Here is a 20,092-nt window from a genome sequence, read left to right on the forward strand (position 1 = left end):
CATGAAGCAGCAAGGCTGGGGTGACTCGCAGCAGCAGGAAGCAGACAGCAGACAGGAAGGAGCACGTTCCTTCCACGAGCACCCCATGTGGTCAGAACCTATCATGGAGTCAACTGGCAAAGCAGACCTGAGGTTTGCAGGCCCTTGGGCCAGCTCCATAAAATAGATGTTTGGCAGGTGGACTTGGAGTTAAAAGTTGCTAGTTTAACAGCTGCCATAAATTCTCCCATCTGAACTCATAACAGGTGTCCCGGGTGGACCTTGACTCTTTCCCTGTGACCCTAAATGCAGCCTCGGAATCATTTTCTGCATGGTGGGTATTCCAAGGAGGTACCACCTGTTGATCAGATTTGGCACTCAGGCAGAAGCCCACTTGCCATCCTTGTCCTGGAAATATTATTAAAAAACTGCAGTCCATGATTTCATTAGAAAAATATATAACTGTCTTCTTCAGCCTGGGCACAGTGGCTCATGCCTGTGGTCCCAGCACATTGGAAGGCCAAGGCGGGTGGATCACTTGAGGCCAGGAGTTTGAGAGTAGTCTGGCCAACATGGCAAAGCCCTGTCTTTACTAAAAATACAAAACTTAAGGTGTGGTGGTGCGTGCCTATAATCCCACCACTCGGGAGGCTGAGGCAGGAGAATTGCTTGAACTCAGGAGGTGGAGGCCACGGTGAGCAGAGACTGCTTCACTGCACTCTGGCCTGGGTAACACAGCAAGACTCCATCTCACACAAAAATAAACAAATACATAAATTAATTAAATAAAAAATAAGAAATGTTAAAAGTTATCTTCTTCATTCCTTATAAACCTAATGTATATGCTTATATTGCCAAGGATAAAGTAAATACTCAGTAATCTCTTCTATCATTATTTCCATTTATATATGTAGCAATCTGAATAATTTAGGTCCTTCCAGAACATACCATGAAAGTCAAGAGAAAGCTTACAAAATGCCTCTTATTTGGGGGTTGTGATATAAACAGGAGGCAGTAAGATGTAGAACACAAGTTTCAAAGTCAGATGGTCTGACTTTGAACCTTGATCTATGATTGATCAGGAATGTCACCTTAAGCTTGTTTGTCAACCTTTCTGGGCCTTAATTCTCTCATGTGAAAATGGAGATAATAACATCTATCAGGTTATTGGGACGATTACATGAGATGATCTGTGCCGAGTACCTGGTGCGACACCTTGCTCTCCCACTGCTGAGATATTGACAGCAATGGTCACAGTTGTGGAGTGATGAAATTGCTGGGGGCACTGATTGCTTGCAGATAACAGTGGTTGCCCTTTTTAGAGGATGGTGGGGTTTATTTCCCATCACAAACTCAGGAATATCAAGGTTATAGTCACAAATTCTTTATTTTCAGTCTACCTTCATTGATTTCGGGTATGCCATTTTTATACTATCACAGAACAAACAAAACTGACACGTATTTTGCAATTTACAAAGCTGTAATTATCTACATTAGAAAGTTGTAACGTATTCCCAATAACCCCATGCTGCAGGTATTATCTGCGGAGGACCCATATTTCTGCTCCATTGGAGAAGTGCAGTATATCGAAAATATTCCATTTTGTAAAGTATAGGGAAGAGATGAGAAATAGGTAAGAACACATTTCCTAGCCAAAAAGACATAGTGGAAGGGCATGAAAACAGGAAAAAAGCGGGGGAGTGTGAAGTCAGTAATTTGACAGCAGTGTTTCCCAAGATGTTGTAAGGAACACAAGCCCCACGGGATGCTCCCTGATAATTCTGGAAATGCTGCACATGAAATCCCATGGGACAGTCCCAGCGCACATCAGCTTCTTATAGGCTCTGAGAAGTCCTGCAGGAAAGAAGCGTGTTTTACTTTCTTTCACACCTAACTGGCCATAGGACACTTTGTAAAGTAGCTCCTACTGTTATCTGTAGAACTGAAATTCACAGGAACACAGAAGAGTGCTTTGGGAATTCATGGTTTAGAGCGTTTTGAGGGGTTGTAATGGAGGGAGAGGAGGTTGATGCACAGCCAAGTATACTGCTAGGGGTTTAAGTGTTAATCCCCTGTTGGCATCAGTGCACAGTGAGAGTATAAGGAAAGGAAGCAGAAGTCAAACAGACCAATGGTACTATCTGTTGCTAACTCTTAAAAAAGGCTTTGGGGCCAGGTGCAGTGGCTCACTCCTGTAATCCCAGCACTTTGGGAGGCTGAGGCAGGTAGATCACGAGGTCAGGAGATCGAGACCATCCTGGCTAAAACAGTGAAACCCTGTCTCTACTAAAAATACAAAAAATTAGCTGGGCATGGTGGCCGGCACCTGTAGTCCTAGCTACTCAGGAGGCTGAGGCAGGAGAATGGTGTGAACCCAGGAGGCCGTGCTTGCAGTGAGCGGAGATCTCGCCACTGCACTCCAGCCTGGGTGACAGAGTGAGACTCCGTCTAAAAAAAAAAAAAAAAGGCTTTGGCTGGGTATGGTGGCTCATGCCTGTAATTCCAGCATTTTGGGAGGCCAAGGTGGGCAGATTGCTTGAGCCCAGAAGTTCAAGACCAGCCTAGGCAACATGGCGAAACCTTGTCTCTGCAAAAAAATATGAAAAAAATTAGCTGTGCATTGTGGTGTGAGCCCATAGTCACAGCTACTCTGGAGGTTGAGGCAGGAGGATTGACTGAGCCCAGGCGGTCAAGGCTGCAGTGAGCTGTGATCGTGCTGCTGCACTCTAGCCTGGGCAAGAGAACACACCCTGTCCCAAGAAATAAAAAATCAAAAACAAAAATTAAAAAGGCTGTGATTAGGATGTAAGACTGGATCTATATGTGAGCAATCTTGACAGGATAATAATGCCATGTCCTCCAAGCCAATAGGCTTGAAATCTTTACTCAACATGTATTTAGAACAGAGGCTAAACTCTGTATGTTGTGATGGGTGTGAGGGCTGCAGGCCTCTGCATGTTCCATTGACCACTCGCGTGTGGTCAGCTGGCCTGGCTGGCTGAGTGGGTGTGTCTTCTTCCCCCACCATTCTTTGTGGGACTCATCAGAGGGAGGAGGACAAGGTTTCTCTCAAAATCATATGACGTGATTCCTGCCAAGCTGTTATGGTTGTTATGCTGATGTGAAAGGACAGACTCCAAATTCCTTTGTAAACTGTAAGTGCTATGTGAACATAGAGCTGATTATTATTCCTGCCCTAAACTGTGAGGTGAGGGATTAAACTGCGGGTTTGGCTTTTCCCACACTATCCCTTTCTAATTCAAGCATGAGTTGGCACGTAGCAGGTGTTCAATAAAAGCATGAATGCAAGAATTGATTGCATCTGAATGATTGTCTTAATCCCATTACTCAAGAAAACATTTTTTGTTAACATATATAAACACCAGAGCAGGATTCTCTATTGATTGAATACTTGGTGAACTACCTCTTTGGTCCACTTGCCAATTTCTGTAATCTTTTGAATGTAAGAGACTTGAAAACATTTTTTGCATGCCAACATATTCAGTTTTGACTAACCTGAATACTTTCTTTAACAGGGTGGAAAAGAGGAATCAATGTTTGTAAATATCAATAAGAAATCCAGTCTTCAGGACGCTAATGTAAGGTCTGTTGCTCCTTGTCTGAATGGGGAAATGATATTCTCTATATCATCAACATTATCCTTGAAACATTGCTCATGAGGGCATTAGCTGATAAAATCAGAGGACAAATAAAACAGAGAATACGAGCCCAAAGAGATGGAAAAAAGACTGGCTTAACCAACTTTCTGCAAGCCTCAAAAATGCTGCTTATTCTCAGTTTTAATATCTCTGCCTGCTGCGTTAACAAAGAAATCAATCACTTGAGGTTGTCACTCAAGCATGTGAACTTCACCTTGCCATCCCCTCGCTTAAAGTCCTTTAAAGGCTCCGTTTATGCTCAAAATGGAATCCCAACTCTTTAACAGAATGCAGGAGGCCCTTCACGACCTGGCTTCTGCTCGCAACTCCAGGTTGGCCTTGGCCCAGCTTCCCTTAGCCCATTGATGTGCCCTGCCTGCTGAGCTTCTTGCCAGTGCTGGGGCCACATATGTCCCTTTAAAATATTTATTTATTTATTTATTTATTTATTTATTTATTTATTTATTTTTAAGATAGAGTCTCCCTCTGTTGCCCAGGCTGGAGTGCAGTGGTGCGATCTCGGCTCACTGCAACCTCTGCCTCCCAGGTTCAAGCGATTCTTGTGCCTCAGCCTCCTAAGTAACTGGGATTACAAGTACGCACCACTGTTCCCAGCGAATTTTTGTAATTGTAGTAGAGACAGGGCTTCACTCTGTTGGCCAGGCTGGTCTTGAACTCCGGACTTAAGTGATCCACCCACCTCGGCCTCCCAAAGTGCTGAGATTACAGGTGTGAGCCACCGCATCTAGCCTATTTTTTATTTATATAAATGTATGGGGCACAAGTGTAACTTAGATCTGTGCATAGATTGCACAGTAGTGAAGTCTGAGCTTTTAGAATATCCATCACTCAAATAATGTACATTGTACCCATTAAGTAATTTCTCATCATCCACCCTCCTCCCATCCCCTACACATGTTCTTTAAAGCTTCCAGGCCACCACCACCACCCCAAACCCAGAGGAAGCCCGTCCTCCCCTGATCTCACAGAGAACAGGAGCTCTTTCCTTCTTGGCATGCTGGCAGTGGCCTCATTGCCACCCGGTGGTTTACTAACACCAGCAGGGTCTCCTTAGGGTAGTTTCCCAAAGTGGGTCCAAGGACCACTGCATCAGAGTCTCTTCTTAAAAACACAGACTCCTGGGTCCTACTCCAGACCTTTTGGATCCTTTGTGTGAATGTGTGTGGTGGGGGTTTGGTGGGTGCCAGTAGAGACAAGAATCATCATGTTAACAGGCACCTAGGTGATCTAGAACCACTGCACTGGGGAATTATTATACTTGATGCCAAAAATAAAAGCTAACATTTCTCTGTATCACCTTATGATTCCCAATCTGTGTTCTTGGTATAAATTTGTCTTACTCCTGAGATACATACCCAGCTGCCTCCAGAGCTTTTCAAAAACTTAATTCATCTCTTCCTACCCCACCCCACTAATCTTCACCTGGTTTCCATTGTTAGTCAATGGTATTATTACCTACCCCTCACCCAGGCCTGCAAACTGGGAGTCCTTGCTTTTCTCCTACCTTATTCCCTCATCTAATTGGTCACCAAGTCCTGGCAATTTGACTTTCATTTTACCTTCCACATCCATCCTCTTCTCTTGACTATACCTTGAGCCCTCATTGTCTTCCGGGCTTACTGCTGCCAACAATCCTCTAAAATGCTTCTGTCCTCCCTTTCACCAGGGTCCTCTTCATTGTTCTAAGGACCTTTCTAAAATGCAAATCTGACTATGCCACTCCTTTGCTTAACACCTTTAGAGAGTTGAGGTCCATTGCCTTCAGTGTAGACTCCTCAGCCTGAGGCCCCGTATGACCTGGCCTCGACTTTCCCTCCAGTCAAAACCCTCTGCTCTTCCACTGAGACCTCACCAGACAGTAGTTCTAGTGCCCTGCATTCAGCCAGGTCTCCACTCTGCCTCTCATCTTTGTGGTCTTCGCTCCATCTGGAAAGAGGAAATTCCTCCACATAGCTTTCCCTGATGCTGACTGTTCCACCCAAGCAAATTCATGTGTTCCCCCAATAGACTACATTCTTCCAGGGACCATGTTCCCTTTACTCTGGAGTCGCAGCTTGAGGAAATCATGAGTGTAGGATGAATTGACTCAAATCCTCTATTTTCTCATTCATGTGTTTATTCAACATACTTTTTTTGTTTCTTTTTTTTTTTTTTTTGAGACAGGGTCTCACTCTGTCACCCAGGCTGCAGTGGAGTAGCATAATCATGGCTCATTGCAGCCTCGACCTCCTGGGCTCGGGTGATCCTCCCACCTCAGCCTCCTGAGTAGCTGGGACTACAGGCACGCTCCACCATACCTGGCTAATTTTGTACTTTTTGTAGAAATGGGTATTATCATGTTGCCCAGGCTGGTCTCAAACTCCTGACCACAAGTGATCTGCCTGCCTCAGCCTCCTAAAGTGCTGGGATTACAGGTGTGAGCCACTGCGCCCAGCCTCAACATGCATTTATTAGGCCCTGGCCACGTACTTATCACCATAGTGAGCACTGACCCAGAAGTGTCAGCTGACTTGCCAGAGGCCCCTTTCAAGGACCTCAACTTGTTTTGATGCCTTGTTGGTCCTAGGAGGTAATGAACTGATTTTTTAAAAGATGAAATTAGTCATGACCACTACAAAAATGCATTAAACATTTTCCTTAAAATTACTATTTTGAGTAGGGTCCATTGGTTACCTGAAATAAATTCTTGAATAAAGATAAAAGTGAAACTTAATTTTTAGCATTTTCACACATACGCGGAATTAAAATGTGTTACAGCAAGTCCTAAAGGTCTTCTGATTATGCATTTTTCACATAAAGTATAGTATGGTTCTTTATCTTTTTTTTTTTTTTTAAAAAGCAAATAGTCTGTGCTATGTTTAAAATAGAATAGCTACCAGATTACTTGGAATTAAAAACAGGTTATCCATAGTTTTCTCTTCATTTTACTGGCAAAACCTGGTTATGAGCCACACCCTCAATCTGGTTCACCCCTCATATTGGGGGGCAGGGATGACTATTTTGGGGCAGAGAAATTTTATTTGGTACCTCAATTATGTTTAGTTCCCCCACTTGCTATATTTTCCCTATGATTTTTTTCTTACTGTTTGGATTTTCTATGGTTTTAGAAAATAATTATAATTATTAACTAAGTAGAGTAGAATTCAAGAAGGCAAAAAAAAATGGATTTCTTGATTATCAATGTTATTAAGGTGTACATTAACTGAGAAAGCAGTCCCTATGGCTAAAACAAGACCATAAACCGTTTTTTGATGGTATTGTTCTGTTTTTTCGGTGTGTCTCTAGAAGTCCTATTCCTATTCGTGTGGAAACTGCCCAGCCAGCTGCGGAAAAGCCGGAAATCAAGCCTCCCCGAGTGAGGAAGTTAACAAGACAGTATAGTTTGTGAGTTCTGTACTGCAACTTTTTCAATTAAAACAACTACGATGACTAAATGTTTAGGTACAAATGCTTCTTAGCCCCTCTGACTAGCCCCAGGGAGCAGCCCCCAAATTCCATTTATTTCCAATTTAGGTAATAATGAGACTAGCCCTTTCTCCCTGAAAACCTTACATAGTTGGCATAAGGATTCATTGTTGACTACTGTGTAATAAATTACTCCCAAACTTAGTGTCTTAAAACAATCCACCTTTATCATCTCACAGTTCCTGTGGAGAGGGGGTCGGGGCATGGCTTAGCTGGGTCTTCTGTATCAGGGGCTCTTACAAGGCTGCATTCAAGGTGTCAGGGCTGCGGTCTTATCTGCAGGCTCATTCTTACGGTTGCTGACAGGGATCAGGTCCTCAAGGATTGTTGGACAGAGGTTGCCCTCAGCCTGTAGTCACATAGGTCTCTCCAGCTTTCTCCATTAGAGAAAGCACACAAGAAGAGCCAGAGGGAGTGCCAGCAAGGCAAAGGCACAGTCTTTTGTAACCTATGCACAGAACTGACATCCCATCACTTTTTTCTTTTTTTTTTTTTTGAGACAGAGTCTTGCTCTGTCACCCAGGCTGGAGTGCAGTGGTGTGATGCTGGCTCACTGCAATCCACCTCCCAGGTTCAAGCAATTCTCCTGCCTCCGCCTCCCAAATAGTTGGGATTACAGGTGTGAGCCACCATGCCTGGCTGATTTTTGTATTTTTAGTAGAGACGGGGTTTCACCATGTTGGCCAGGCTGGTCTAGAACTCCTGACTTCAAGTAATCTGCCTGCCTCAACCTCCCGAAGTGCAGGTGTGAGCCACTGTGCTCAGCCCCCATCACTTTTGCCATATTCTGTTCATTAGAAGCAAATCCCTGTGTCTAGCCCACACTCAAGGGGAGGGATTACACAGGGGCATGAATAGTAGGTTGGGGATCATTGCAAGCTACTTAGTAGCTGCTTTCCGCAGCATATCCATGAAAAGGCAGCCCCTTCTGTCAACAGAGCCAAAGCTGATCACTGAGCTTTGACACCTGTAGGAGGCGCCATTTCCCAAAGTGTCCCAGAATCACCAGAGTCCATGTGCACCTGACTGTTCTAGGCATCGTTGGGGAATAGTAAAGTGACTTTGACAATTCCCATCCAAAGAGTCACAATTTACTGGAGGGAAAGACAAGAGTCACAAATAATTATAATCCAAAGCAGAAAGATAACTTCTGTAGTCAGGGTGGTGAGTACTAGTAATAATTGTAGTAATTATCCCAATGGTAGTTCACATTTCTTTTCCCTTTTTTCTTTTCTTTCTTTTTTCTTTTTTATTTTTTGAGACAGAGTCTTGCTCTGTCACTCTGTCACCCAGGCTAGAGTGCAGCCGCACAATCTTGGCTCACTGCAACCTCCACCTCCAGAGCTCAAGCAATTCTCCTGCCTCAGCCTCCCAAGTATCTGTGATTACAGGCACCTGCCACCACGCCCAGCTAATTTTTTTGTATTTTTAGTAGAGACGGGGGTTTCACCCTGTTGGCCAGGCTGGTTTTGAACTCCTGACCTCAAGTGATCCACCCGTCTCGGCCTCCCAAAGTGCTAGGATTACAGGCGTGAGCCACCGCGCCCAGCTTGTAGTTCCCATTTCTTGACCTTAGCTATGGCGTGGGTACTGTGCCTAGATGTGTCATTGGTCAGAGAGTAACTGCAGGGGGATCTGTGGACAAATGGAAAGCATGGGGACTTTGGAGTTGGAAAGGCTTCTGTCAGGGCCCTGGCTAGTTTACAGCTGTAAGCTCTTGGAAAAATGACTCTGTGATCCTCTCTTCCTTCCTCTGTAAAATGGGTGAGATAATACCTGCCTCTGAGGAGTTTTGTGGGGTTTAACATGAGACAATGTGGGTAAAGCCCCAATGCCCTGGCCATAGGATGAGGTCCCCTTTCTTTCTTCTCTGGGACCTGGAAGCTTCTGAGGAAAGATGGAGTTTAGGGGGTACCCAGAGTGCAAAATGTAGGACAGAAAATGGGATTCTGGATGCAATTCTCTAACAGCTGTCTCAGGTCTGCCATTCGTACATGTGAAAAGGAAAAGACACATGTATGGGAGATATGAAGGGAGACATATCCTACCTCATTATCCTTCATAGAAACTTCTGGTCAGCTGCATTTCCCAGGAAAGCCAAAATGAGTAAAGTTCAAATAATTAACAGTCCTAATGATCCCTGGCGGACAATTAAGCCATGACAATTTGCTTCCCTCGAGGGTAAAGCTGGCAGAACTTGCCATGCCTTTTACATTTTGAAACTCAAAATGTTATTATCACTCATTTGAGAGATATAATCACGTTTGAAACAATGACTGTCTGATACATAACCTGGAAGGAAAGAAAATTTCACTAAGTCACCAAACTCATTCTTTTGTTTTTTTGTGTTTTTTTTTTTTTTGATACAGAGTCTCACTCTGTTGCCCAGGCTGGAGTGCAGTGGCACAATCTCAGCTCACTGCAACCTCCGCCTCCTGGGTTCAAGAGATTCTCCGGCCTCAGCCTCCCAAGTAGCTGGGACTACAAGCGCATGCCACCGTGCCCAGCTAATCAAACTGGCTCTTTTAAGGACACTCTTTTTCAAACCTTGAACTTTACATGTGTATTTCTTAAGCTGTCCCAAAGTATTCTGCTTGGAAAATCAAAGAATGGCAGCATTTCCCTCATTGGTAGAAAATAGCAACATGCGTGGATGAAATTTTCCCCGTGTTATTGTCCCATAAAGAGTTATCGAATCCTTGACACTGGTTACCACTCATTTACCCATCTTTATTTAATATATTTTTAAAATTTTTTTGAGGTGGAGTCTTAATTCCGTCACCCAGGCTGGAGTGCAATGGCGCAGTCTCAACTCACTGCAAACTCCGCCCCCTAGGTTCTCGTGATTCTCCTGCCTCAGCCTCCCGAGTAGCTGGGATTACAGGTGTCCACCACCACGCTCGGCTAATTTTTGTATTTTTAGTAGAGACAGGGTTTCACCACGTTGGCCAGGTTGGTCTGAAACTCCTGACCTCAGGTGATCCGCCCGCTTCAGCCTCCCAAAGTGCTGAGATTACAGGTGTGAGCCACCATGTCCAGCCTTTGCCCATCTCTTTAACTCTTTGATATGGATAAAGTTGGCACATGATCAAGGAATATAAATGGGAAAACTCAGATTTCTGATTTTCTGGAAAACATTTTTTGCATCATCATTTTTGAGATACAGATTAGTGTGCGCACATCGCCCTTTTGGCTGTTGTAATAATTCCAGTTCCTAGGCTAGAATAAGGTGTAGTCGGATTTTAGGTGGCTCCATCAAAAGCATTGTAACATTCAGGTGCTGTGAACAAGTCTTTGAACCACTGCTTTTAAAGGTACAAACAAAAATCTCAGCCACATTGTTTCCTGGAAATATGACAAGGAGGGAAAATGTGGCCACTGCATGCAGTGAGAAGGGAGAAGTAGAGGGCCTCTACAGCGAGTTTGAGTTTGAGGCAGGCGAAAAGATCTTTTTTTTTTGGAGACAAGGCCTCACTCTGTTGCCCAAGCTGGAGTGCAGTGGTTGATCACAGCCCACTGCAGCCTCAGGTGATTCAGCTCAGGTGATCCTCCCACCTCAGCCCAACTGGTGGGTGCCACCACGTCTGGCTAATTTTTGTATTTTTTGTAGAGACAAGACCAGACCATGTTTCCCAGGCTGGTCTCAGACTCCTGTGCTCAAGCAATTGGCCGCCTTGACCCCCAGAGTGCTGGGATTACAGACACGAGCCACTGTGCCCAGCCAAAAGTGTCATTTTTATACATACCAGCTAGTATGTTTACAAAATGATGAGCTATTTTATTTTTTCCAGAAATATAACTTCACTGTTTATTTAAACATAGCGTAAAAGTCTAAAAAAAATTCAATAGTGCTCACTTTGGCAGCACATATACTAAAATTGGACCCATACAGAGATTAGCAGAGCCCCGCTGCGCAAGGTGGACGTGCAAATTTGTGAAGCATTTCATATTTTAAATTTTTCAATTAAATAATAAAGTATAAGTTAATTAAAAAAATTAAAGAAAGGGAAAAAAAGTAAATAGGCAAGATAGAAGAGAAAAGTAGCCAGTTTCCCAGAATCCAAAATAACCAGGGTTCATAGTTGATGACTGTTACATTAGACGAGTTTCTATGCTTATATATTGTTAAATTAGAAAGAAACAACTTCAAAGCAAAAACTCATTCTGTATGTAAAATTTTACTTATTAAAGTGTTGTTTTGTGACTTTATCATGAGTTTACCTTAGAAACAGGTAAAACTGAAGACTTGCTGAATTTTAGATATGCTTCTTGGCCATAAGCTCTGAACTAAGACAAAAGATAAAAACCATTACGAATTTGGAGTCTTTTTCAATTTTAGACAGTATCAGTTGACTCTCTTCTGTGAAAAATGAGCTGTTGTTTTTATTTTAAATGATTTTTTTTTTTTTTTTTTTTTTTTTTTTTTTTTTTTTTTTTTTTGAGATGGAGTCTTGCTCTGCCACCCAGGCTGGAGTGCAGTGGTGCCATCTCAGCTCACTGCAAGCTCCGCCTCCCGGGTTCACGCCATTCTCCTGCCTCAGCCTCCCGAGTAGCTGGGACTACAGGCGCCCGCCACCTCGCCCGGCTAATTTTTTGTATTTTTAGTAGAGACGGAGTTTCATCATGTTAGCCAGGATGGTCTCGATCTCCTGACCTCATGATCCACCCGCCTTGGCCTCCCAAAGTGCTGGGATTACAGGCGTGAGTCACTGCGCCCGGCTTTATATGACCTTTTATATAAAACTAAATAATAATAACTATGCTCTTGAGGTGATAATTTTTTAAATGAGGTAAAAAGAAATTTTAACCCTGCTCCTCCACTTAACTAGCTATGCGACCTTGAACAAATAATTTCACAATCAGCTGCTAAATATCATCTGATTCTCTGAAAAATGGAGATGGTAATAGACAGGGTCAGCATGAAAATTAAGTGGGTGAATGAACGCATAACCCATCTGACCTATGTCATCTATGTGGATCCAAATACTTGGTGTATTATTAATTTTTCCACATACTTATTCAATTTTCACCGTTTCCCCTTTTTAGTAATGAATCCTAAGTCCTTCCCTTGAGGCTTCTCCATACACAGAATAATCTAAAACCTCTCAGGAACCCCTCAGTCAACCCCATCTGCACTGCAGCTGTGTCCCCTGGCCTCGTGTTCCCACATGGCTCTGTGCTGGGCTGAGGCCTTACCAGTGACTCTGCACAGGCTGCATTGGTGCCTGTCTGTCATGGGTCTTGTATCTATATTCTTGAGCTCAGCCATCATTCTAAATTACAACCCCTATGCAAGGGTGGCTCCAGAAGCTGTACACAGCAGATCCTTAGGGACAGTGGCCTGGAGTCCCCTTCACCACCCTTAAAGCAGAGAGTGAAACAGATGTTTGTACACCCATGTTCATGGCAGCATTATTTATAATAGCCAAAAGAGTGGAAACAAGCCAAGTGTCCATCAACAGATGAATGGATAAACAGAATGTGGTATATCCATATAATGGAATTTTTGTATCATAAAAAGAAATGAAATTTTGATATATGCTACAATGTGGATGAACCTTAAAAATATTATGGTGACTGAAATAAGCCAGACATAGAGGAACACAGAGTGTATGATTCCACTTATGTATGTGAGGTTCCTAGAATAGACAAATTCATTGGGACAGAAAGTGGAATTGATGTTACCAGAGGCTGCAGGGAGGGGCTTGGGGAGTTATCATTCAATATCAATACAGAGTTTCTGTTGTCACTGATGAAAAAGTTTTGGGGACAGATAGTGGTGATGGTTGCACAATATTTTGAATGCATTTAGTGCCACTGAATTTTATATTTATAAGCAGTTAAAATGATAAATATCATATTGTGTATATTTTACCACCAAAACAAAACAAAACAACACCCTGGCAAATGACAGAAAATTCAGCCCAAATTTGTTTTGGCAAAAAAGAGTATTGGATCCTGCAAGCTGGACATCTGGTGGACATCTGTTTGGGAACCCCCAATCCCTATCCCTGGTCTTCCCACCCCTGCCCATCCTCCGTCCACTCCTCACAGCCTGTTTATTATTGTAATGAGCAGAGCTTCATGTGCTTTTAGTAACCGCAGTGATGAAGACGACCTCCCTCCAGACCTGGCCGAGGCAGTGGGAGTGACCACAGCTACAACCACAAACACCACAACTGCCGCCACACAAGTCTCCGTGCCGCTGCCGTCTCCCAAGGTCCAGAATGTCAGCTCGCCTCACAAGTCAGAAGGCAAAGGCCAGCTGTCCCCCGGGGCCAAGGTAGTGTGGGGTGGAAAGCCCTGGCAAGCAGCCACACTTGCTGGGAGTTCAGTATCAATTTACTGAGTAGCATCTGGTGCATGTATTTCATTTTTGCATAATCAAATTTAAATTTTGCATAATCAGTTGTGTGTACTCATAAAACAACAACAACAACCAGAACATGTTTTTATATAACTTGACCCCAAAATACAAACCAACCGTTTGCGAGAGAATAAGTGAAATATAAAATCAGGTTCATTGTACTTTAATTGCAATGTAAGAGATTTTTGAGGGCAATTTTCATTTAGAATCTCATCTCTATAATAAGCTATTAGTCCACTGTGAAGATAGAGAGAAATGATTCTCCCCAACCATAGTGAACAGTTTGGAGGAGCAAAAACAGAAGTGTCCCCATCCCTTTCCTTATGTCATATAGCTGGTATTTGTAGTTTGAAGATAGGAAATAGTATTCCATTTGCTGGTTTGAAATTTCAGGAAATTGCCTGAGATGTGAACGGGCTATGACAAAGGCTTTACACAAGATATTTTTCTTGGTTTTCTTTGAGAGACCTCTAGCTACAATCACTCTTTGGCAATTAGTCCAAATACAGTTGAACCTATTGCTATCCAAGTGGATACAAGTCAGAGGTTGCAGTGGTCTATGCAACTACATGGAGAAAAGGTGTGTGCATGAGGCAGGTACCCTGAAGGCAAGACCGGAGCTTCAGAGGCTGTTCTCAGCTCTTCCATTCATAAGCCACAGCACTCACTTCCAAAACTTTTATTTCTTCAGGCCTCAGTTTCTTCCTCTTAAAAATGGGAATAAGATCTGCTATGTTGCCCTGGCTGGCATCAGGTCCGGTGGAGGTTAAAGTGCTCATGCAAACTGGATGCCTGAGGCTTTTGCAGCTTCAGGTATCACAATTCCTGGTGACAGCTAAAGAATAAGGGTCCAGGGCCACCTCCTGCATTACCAAGGCCAGTCTTTCACCTGGTCCCTTCCCTAGGTGTCTCTGGAAATATCTCTGCTTAGGTGTTCTGCAACAGAAACCTGGCTGGAGCGCTCAGCAAGCGACTGGCCAAGACCGAGGTTCTCTGCTTCTCTATAGATCACCTCTTGGCATCTTAGCCTGGATTATCCTCCACTGTGTGGAGCCCCCTATACAACTTTGTCTCAGGTGTGGACACAGGCTCCTGTCACATATCCCACACTGTGGTTAAAACCAGGCTGAAAGAAACATTTACAAAACAGAAGGGAGTCGGGGTGGTGTGAAGGGGACGCAAGTGGCATCCTACCAAAGGCCACAGGGCTCCCTCTCCTGGCCATCTCTCTCTTTGGGGCCTTGCTTGCACCACGTTGATGGGACTTATTTTTTCTGCCTTAAAAGACCTCGAGGCCATCCATGCAGCTAAGACCCCAGAGCAGGAGAACAAAATGTTTTCCAAAAGCAAGCAACATAATACTCCACGTGCCATCACCTGCCATGAAGACCATTGCTCTTAATGTGCAGATCAGTTTCGCTCCTGGAGGACCCTGGATTTGATCCTCTTAATCTAAGACGAAGTCTTTGCTCTCTCTTTGTATATTCAGAGGACTCTTTCAAGTGTTTTTCCTCCAAAAGACCAGTCAAACAGCACTAAGAGCACTTAAGAAAAGCTGCCTGCAGCTCCGAAAGGGACAGCTCCCCACATCATGTCTACTTCTACCAATGAAAAAATTGGGGTGCAGTCTCAACATTTGGTATACTACTTGGCTAGGGAAATACAAGGGGATTGTCACGCTAATGAGATCAGCATAGAGGAGAGACTGGGAACCTCTGTCTCTCTTTTCTGGTGAACTTCATGATTGACGCAGTGCTGTCTCTAACTGGGGGTGTTTTTGTCTGTCTCCCTAGAGCCCCTCTGACCGAGGAGGTGCCTTTACCCTGGAGCCAGGTGATCTTCTGATGGATTTCACAGAAGCCACTCCTCTGGTAAACTTCCTATTTTGCTAAAACCAGAAAAGCCACAGACCATAGAAACGTCTTGGCAGTGGGACGGATGGACAGAGGTGGGCATTGCTGTTGAGGAGCCTCTTCCTCTTGTCCTGGAGGCTCAGGGATCAGCTTTCATCCAGGGGTCAGGCACTGTGGGTCCCTCCACCTCTAGAGCCCTTGAGGGAGGAAGGGGTGCTCCCTTTGCTCCGAAGGTAGTTGTGGGGGTCCTGCCCGTGCCTGTCTACTGCACTTCGAGAGTTATAGGGCTCTTCGGTGTTTTGGTCTCGGCTTCTTGGCTTCCTGGACTGCGCCCTGCATGCCCACCCGTGGGGAATCTCTTGCTGTTGCTTCTGACGATCCATCTGGTTTGAAGCACTGGCTCAAGGCCACACCCCAGCTTTCCAGGCCCCTCGCACCTCCTGCCATCTTCCATCCTCTGCATACAGGTCTCCCCTTAGGGATGGCAGCCCTTATGGGACTCCTGCAGGTGAGAAACCCTTTTCAGGGGACAAGTAAAGGGCCTGGTGGGTCTGAGAATCAGGGTCAGTTTCCAAAAAGAATACATGGTGGCTTTGACAAGAGTGATGGGATTCCTTAGGGATCATTGTGTTGCAGGTCCAGCTTGTAGATTTAATTACTTATACATTTAAATGGTCTTTTCTTTGTTTGAACCAAGTAAGCTGAGATTAGAAAGGAAGCAGCATCTGGCAGAGAATCGGAGATGCCGTGATCTGAGGGGTGATGCCTGCCAAATGACTGTCCAGCCTCCGCTTGCACCCCTTCAGGAACAGGAAGCTCATTCTCTCTCCCCAAGACATGCTGCTCACATCTCAGGGTACCTCCAACTTAGCTATGAAATGGGTATAGGCCTGTTTCACTGCCCAGGCATGGGACAGCTGAGGTCCTTGTACTGCACTGAGACACAGCCAACATTTCACAGCTGAAGTTTGCAGTGAATGTGTGTCCTCAGGACAAAGCATCCTTTGAGGTGTGAGTGCATGTACTCAGGCCTTCTCTGGCTTTTTGGCAAGAGCTTCCTCCATTTTGGGCTTTCCTTGGTACCATGGGCCTTGACCTTCCTTTGTTCCAGAATCCTGTTTCCATGAGTGCCAAAGGGTCCTAGAGGGGAAGAGGGGACTCCTGCTTCTCCCTTTGGTCCTCTTCCCTCCATCTCCTTCCCCCAGCATCAGAAATGCAAGCAGCAGCTCTCCCACCTGTTGGTAGGGTGATGGAGAGATCTCTATCTCAGGGGACCGGGCCCACCTCCACAAGTCAGTGTCTTGGATGCTGTGGATGAGGGCTACAGAGGGGCTTCCTTATCCATGGGAGGAAGGAGCCAGAAGTAGAGGGAGGCAAGGGTAACCCCCATGCCTGACTTGTGACCAGGGTTTCCTCAACTAAATGGCCCCAGCCTATCAGCTGGAACAATGCGTTGGGACCATCTCATCCAGTCCTTCACATATAGATGGGAAAACCAAGGCCCAGACAGGGGCAGACACTTGTCCCAAGTCACATAGCAAATGTGTATCAAAGCCAGTTCAGAACCTAGACCCTGGGCTGCCATTCCAGTGGCAGATGGCCCAATCCAGGATGTGTCTCTCTCTTTCCCTGTTAGCCAGTCCCCACCCTCAAAGCAGGTCAGATGCCCTGGTCTCAGCCTGAACTGTGGTGCAGCCCTGGGACAGTCTCCCAGCTGTCAGCCCAGGTTTGGTCCTCCGAGTTGCTGAGTGGAGCATGAGGAGGGGAAGTGCTCGGGTACCTTGGTCTGAGAGACTCAGCCTGGATGAACTATGGTTATTTTGCCACCAGCCCTGTGCCTTTGCCTCTGGCTGCTCTCTCTGGGCCTTCCCGTCAGCATTTCCCACCGAAGAGAAAGCAGCCCTTTACAGGCATGAATGTAAGAACTTCCCGGGTGCTACTCATCACACAGGCAGTGAATTACCCCTCCTTGGTGAATACTTTTTCCATGCAGTCATTTGCCAAGCTTACAGCCTATCTCTAGCCCCCTGTCTCCTACTGGCTGAGACTCCTGAGGCCCCATCACTATCCTGGTCCCTAGCCCCAGTGCTGGACTGACAGGGAACTGGAGATCTTGCCTTCATTCAGCAATGTTCCACCAGGACACTATCAGAACTAACATAACCCTAGCTGGGCATGGTAGTATGTGCCTGTAATCCCAGCTACACAGGAGGAAATAAAAAAAAAACTAAAAATAAAAAAAATTTAAAAAAAAAATAAAATATTAAAAAAAAAATAAAAAAAAAAATAAAAACTAAAAAAAAAAAAAAAAAAATAAAAAAAAAAAAAAAAAATCGCTGAGGCAGGAGAATTGCTTGAATGTGGGAGGCAGAGGTTGCAGTGAGCCAAGGTCGCACCACTGCACTCCAGCCTGGACAACAAAGCAGGAGTCCATCTAAAAAAAAAAAGCCAGGCATGGTGGTATTATTCCTGTAACTTCAGCACTTCAAGATGCCAAGGCGTGTGGATCACCTGAGGTCAGGAATTCAAGACCAGCCTGGCCAACATGGTGAAACCCCATCTCTACTAATAATATGAAAACTAGCCAGGCGTGGTGGCACACATCTGTAATCCCAGCTACTTGGGAGGCTGAGGCAGGAGAATCACTTGACCCCAGGAGGCAGAGGTTGCAGTGAGCCGAGATCACGCCATTGCACTCCAGCCTGGGAGACAAGAGCGAAACTCCATCTCCAAAAACAAATTAAAAAAAAAAAAAAAAAAGAACTAGCATAAGCCTTATCGCTTTTATCACTCTTGATACTTGTGGCTGGTCTCTGTGTAGAGTGGTTTTCAAAGAAGCACAGTCCAAAGGGCCCAGAGTAATAAAAAGGTTCAATCTGGAACAGGCATCTTTCAAAAAGTCATTAAAGAATATTAAATTAACACCTCCTATAACACATCTTGATCTCTTTCTGCCTTTTCTTCTATTCTCTTACATTCCTGCTTGACTCCAGGGACTTTGATTCTCAAACTCTCCGCAAAGAAACACTCTTTCCAACTTCATTTTTGTAGCTTTTCCCCCCTCCTTTTCCCAAACCTTTTCTGCTGTAATCCCCAGCTCTTTTATTAGGTAGCTCAATTTAGCAATCTTAAGCCTTAGAACCTTTGCAGCTTCACGTCTTTCCATTTCCGATTCTGCATCAGAGTTCATAATCAGATCTGAGTTTCTGCCTGGGTTGTAAGAGGTAGAGTACGTGGGTGAGAAGGGAAGGAGGCAAGTGAGTCAAGACAGCACCTGCTCTCCAGTTGGTATTTTCTTTAGGGTGTGAATGTGAGCAGGTGCTTGGGGGCATTGGCGTTGATGGAGCGAGGGGAGTTGGGGGAGGGTACATTGATGCATTAGTGATGTTGACCCTAGAATGCAGAGTCCCTACTCCAAGTCTGCCATGCTAGCTTCCCTCCCCAGGTAACACAGACCATCAACACCTATGCTTTCTGTGTTCTTGACTCTTTCTTTCTGGGGCTCGTCCCTCTCTGATCCCCATGCTTCATGAACCACTCACCCAACTGCAAAGCAGAGCCAATTAGCACCCAGATCCCTTCTGGGCCATGACATGTTAGTCAAAAGTTCATGTGTCAGGGAGTACAGGGCCCTGGCCAGAGGAAGGCTGTGTAGGGCATAGAAACAGGCCCCGGGTTGGGTGTTAGAAGGGAGTTTCCATCTGCTGCAATAACTTACTTTTATTTGGAACTTAATTTTACCAGCAGCGCTAAAGCTGAATCTCAAATCAAATTAGGGTGCCTCTTCTGTGATTTTAGCTGTGTTCCCTAGGGCACAGGGAGGTGGAGAGAAATCTACTTGGTCTATGATGTCATCTGTTCACTAATACATCTAGGCCTCTGGTTCTTTCGTGGCTGTTTTGGGTGGGTGGAGATCACTGTCCTGCCAGGACGTGTGACTCTGTACCTGCTGGACAACATTCTGTTCTGGGGCCATCCTGTCCTGGGGCTTACCATCTTCTCAGCTCTACCTGAGGGGGTTGGTGGGACTGGTTCTTGCTGCTCTTCAATCCCTGCTTCCTGGCCTCAGTGTAAGGAGAAAGTTGCACAGGGCCCCTTTGCTCAGTACTCACTAATGTCTATTCCTTCTCCCTTTCCCTCTGACTTTTCTCTCCAGCGGTCAAACTAGCCATCTCTTCTCCTATCTGGATGATGAAGAAGCCTTACACATTTTCATCATCATTTATCAATGCCGAGAATCTTTCTGTTTCCCCAAGAGTCAAATTTTGAACTCAAAAGCCAAGCATGTACAAAAGAATGTAGCTGCTTGCCTGCAGAAAAGACCCAAGGAAGAAAGGAAATACCAGGAGAAAAAAATTAAGTGGTATTTCAAAATAGCATTCAATTCCATGTGTTATCTTATTTCCTTCTCACTTACCAACAGTCCAGAGTGTGGGAGCCCCAGCATGTTCTTTTGTTTCAATCCAATCAGATGCATATTTAGAAAGGTCAGAAAGGCTTGTGCAATGGATCAACACTTCTTTACCATGAAAGTCAAATGCTGGGCAAAGCCTTAAGGCGCTCATTATGTTCTTCAGTTGGGACCTTGGTGGCCAGGACACATTTTAACTTCTAGGCAGTGTGGCCATGTTTCTCGGTCATTTGTGCCAGCTTTTATTTTCTTCAAAAAATACCTATTGCATGCCTGCTGTCATCAGAGGAGAAAAGACCCAGTGGCCTGGGGCCCCTGACGTAGCTGGTTCTGGTTG

General features: G+C 44.8%; 2 protein-coding genes and 1 non-coding gene across 5 annotated transcripts in view; all 3 read left to right on the forward strand.

Annotated features, from left to right (window-relative positions):
• EPB41L4B (erythrocyte membrane protein band 4.1 like 4B) overlaps window positions 1–20,092 on the forward strand; it is a 150,756-nt gene that overhangs the window by 114,591 nt on the left and 16,073 nt on the right. For 2 of the 3 annotated variants that reach the window (XM_050759544.1, XM_050759543.1), the window contains exons 19-22: window positions 3,516–3,583; window positions 6,945–7,043; window positions 13,221–13,407; window positions 15,285–15,362. In XM_050759544.1, the coding sequence (XP_050615501.1) occupies window positions 3,516–3,583; window positions 6,945–7,043; window positions 13,221–13,407; window positions 15,285–15,362 (432 nt within the window). The remainder of the gene's footprint in view (window positions 1–3,515; window positions 3,584–6,944; window positions 7,044–13,220; window positions 13,408–15,284; window positions 15,363–20,092) is intronic. The other variant, XM_050759542.1, reaches the window with a different exon arrangement.
• The window catches only part of CTNNAL1 (catenin alpha like 1), a 264,318-nt gene continuing 251,548 nt past the window's right edge, over window positions 7,323–20,092 (forward strand). Inside the window, exon 1 of the mRNA XM_050759552.1 lies at window positions 7,323–7,326. The gene's annotated coding sequence lies outside the window, so the exon portion shown is untranslated. The remainder of the gene's footprint in view (window positions 7,327–20,092) is intronic.
• On the forward strand, window positions 10,973–11,078 carry LOC126938239 (U6 spliceosomal RNA). Its single transcript, XR_007720049.1, has one exon. It is a non-coding gene; the product is annotated as a U6 spliceosomal RNA (small nuclear RNA).

This window comes from Macaca thibetana, chromosome 15 (assembly GCF_024542745.1).
Source record: "Macaca thibetana thibetana isolate TM-01 chromosome 15, ASM2454274v1, whole genome shotgun sequence".
In the NCBI taxonomy this organism is placed as follows: Eukaryota; Metazoa; Chordata; class Mammalia; order Primates; family Cercopithecidae; genus Macaca; species Macaca thibetana.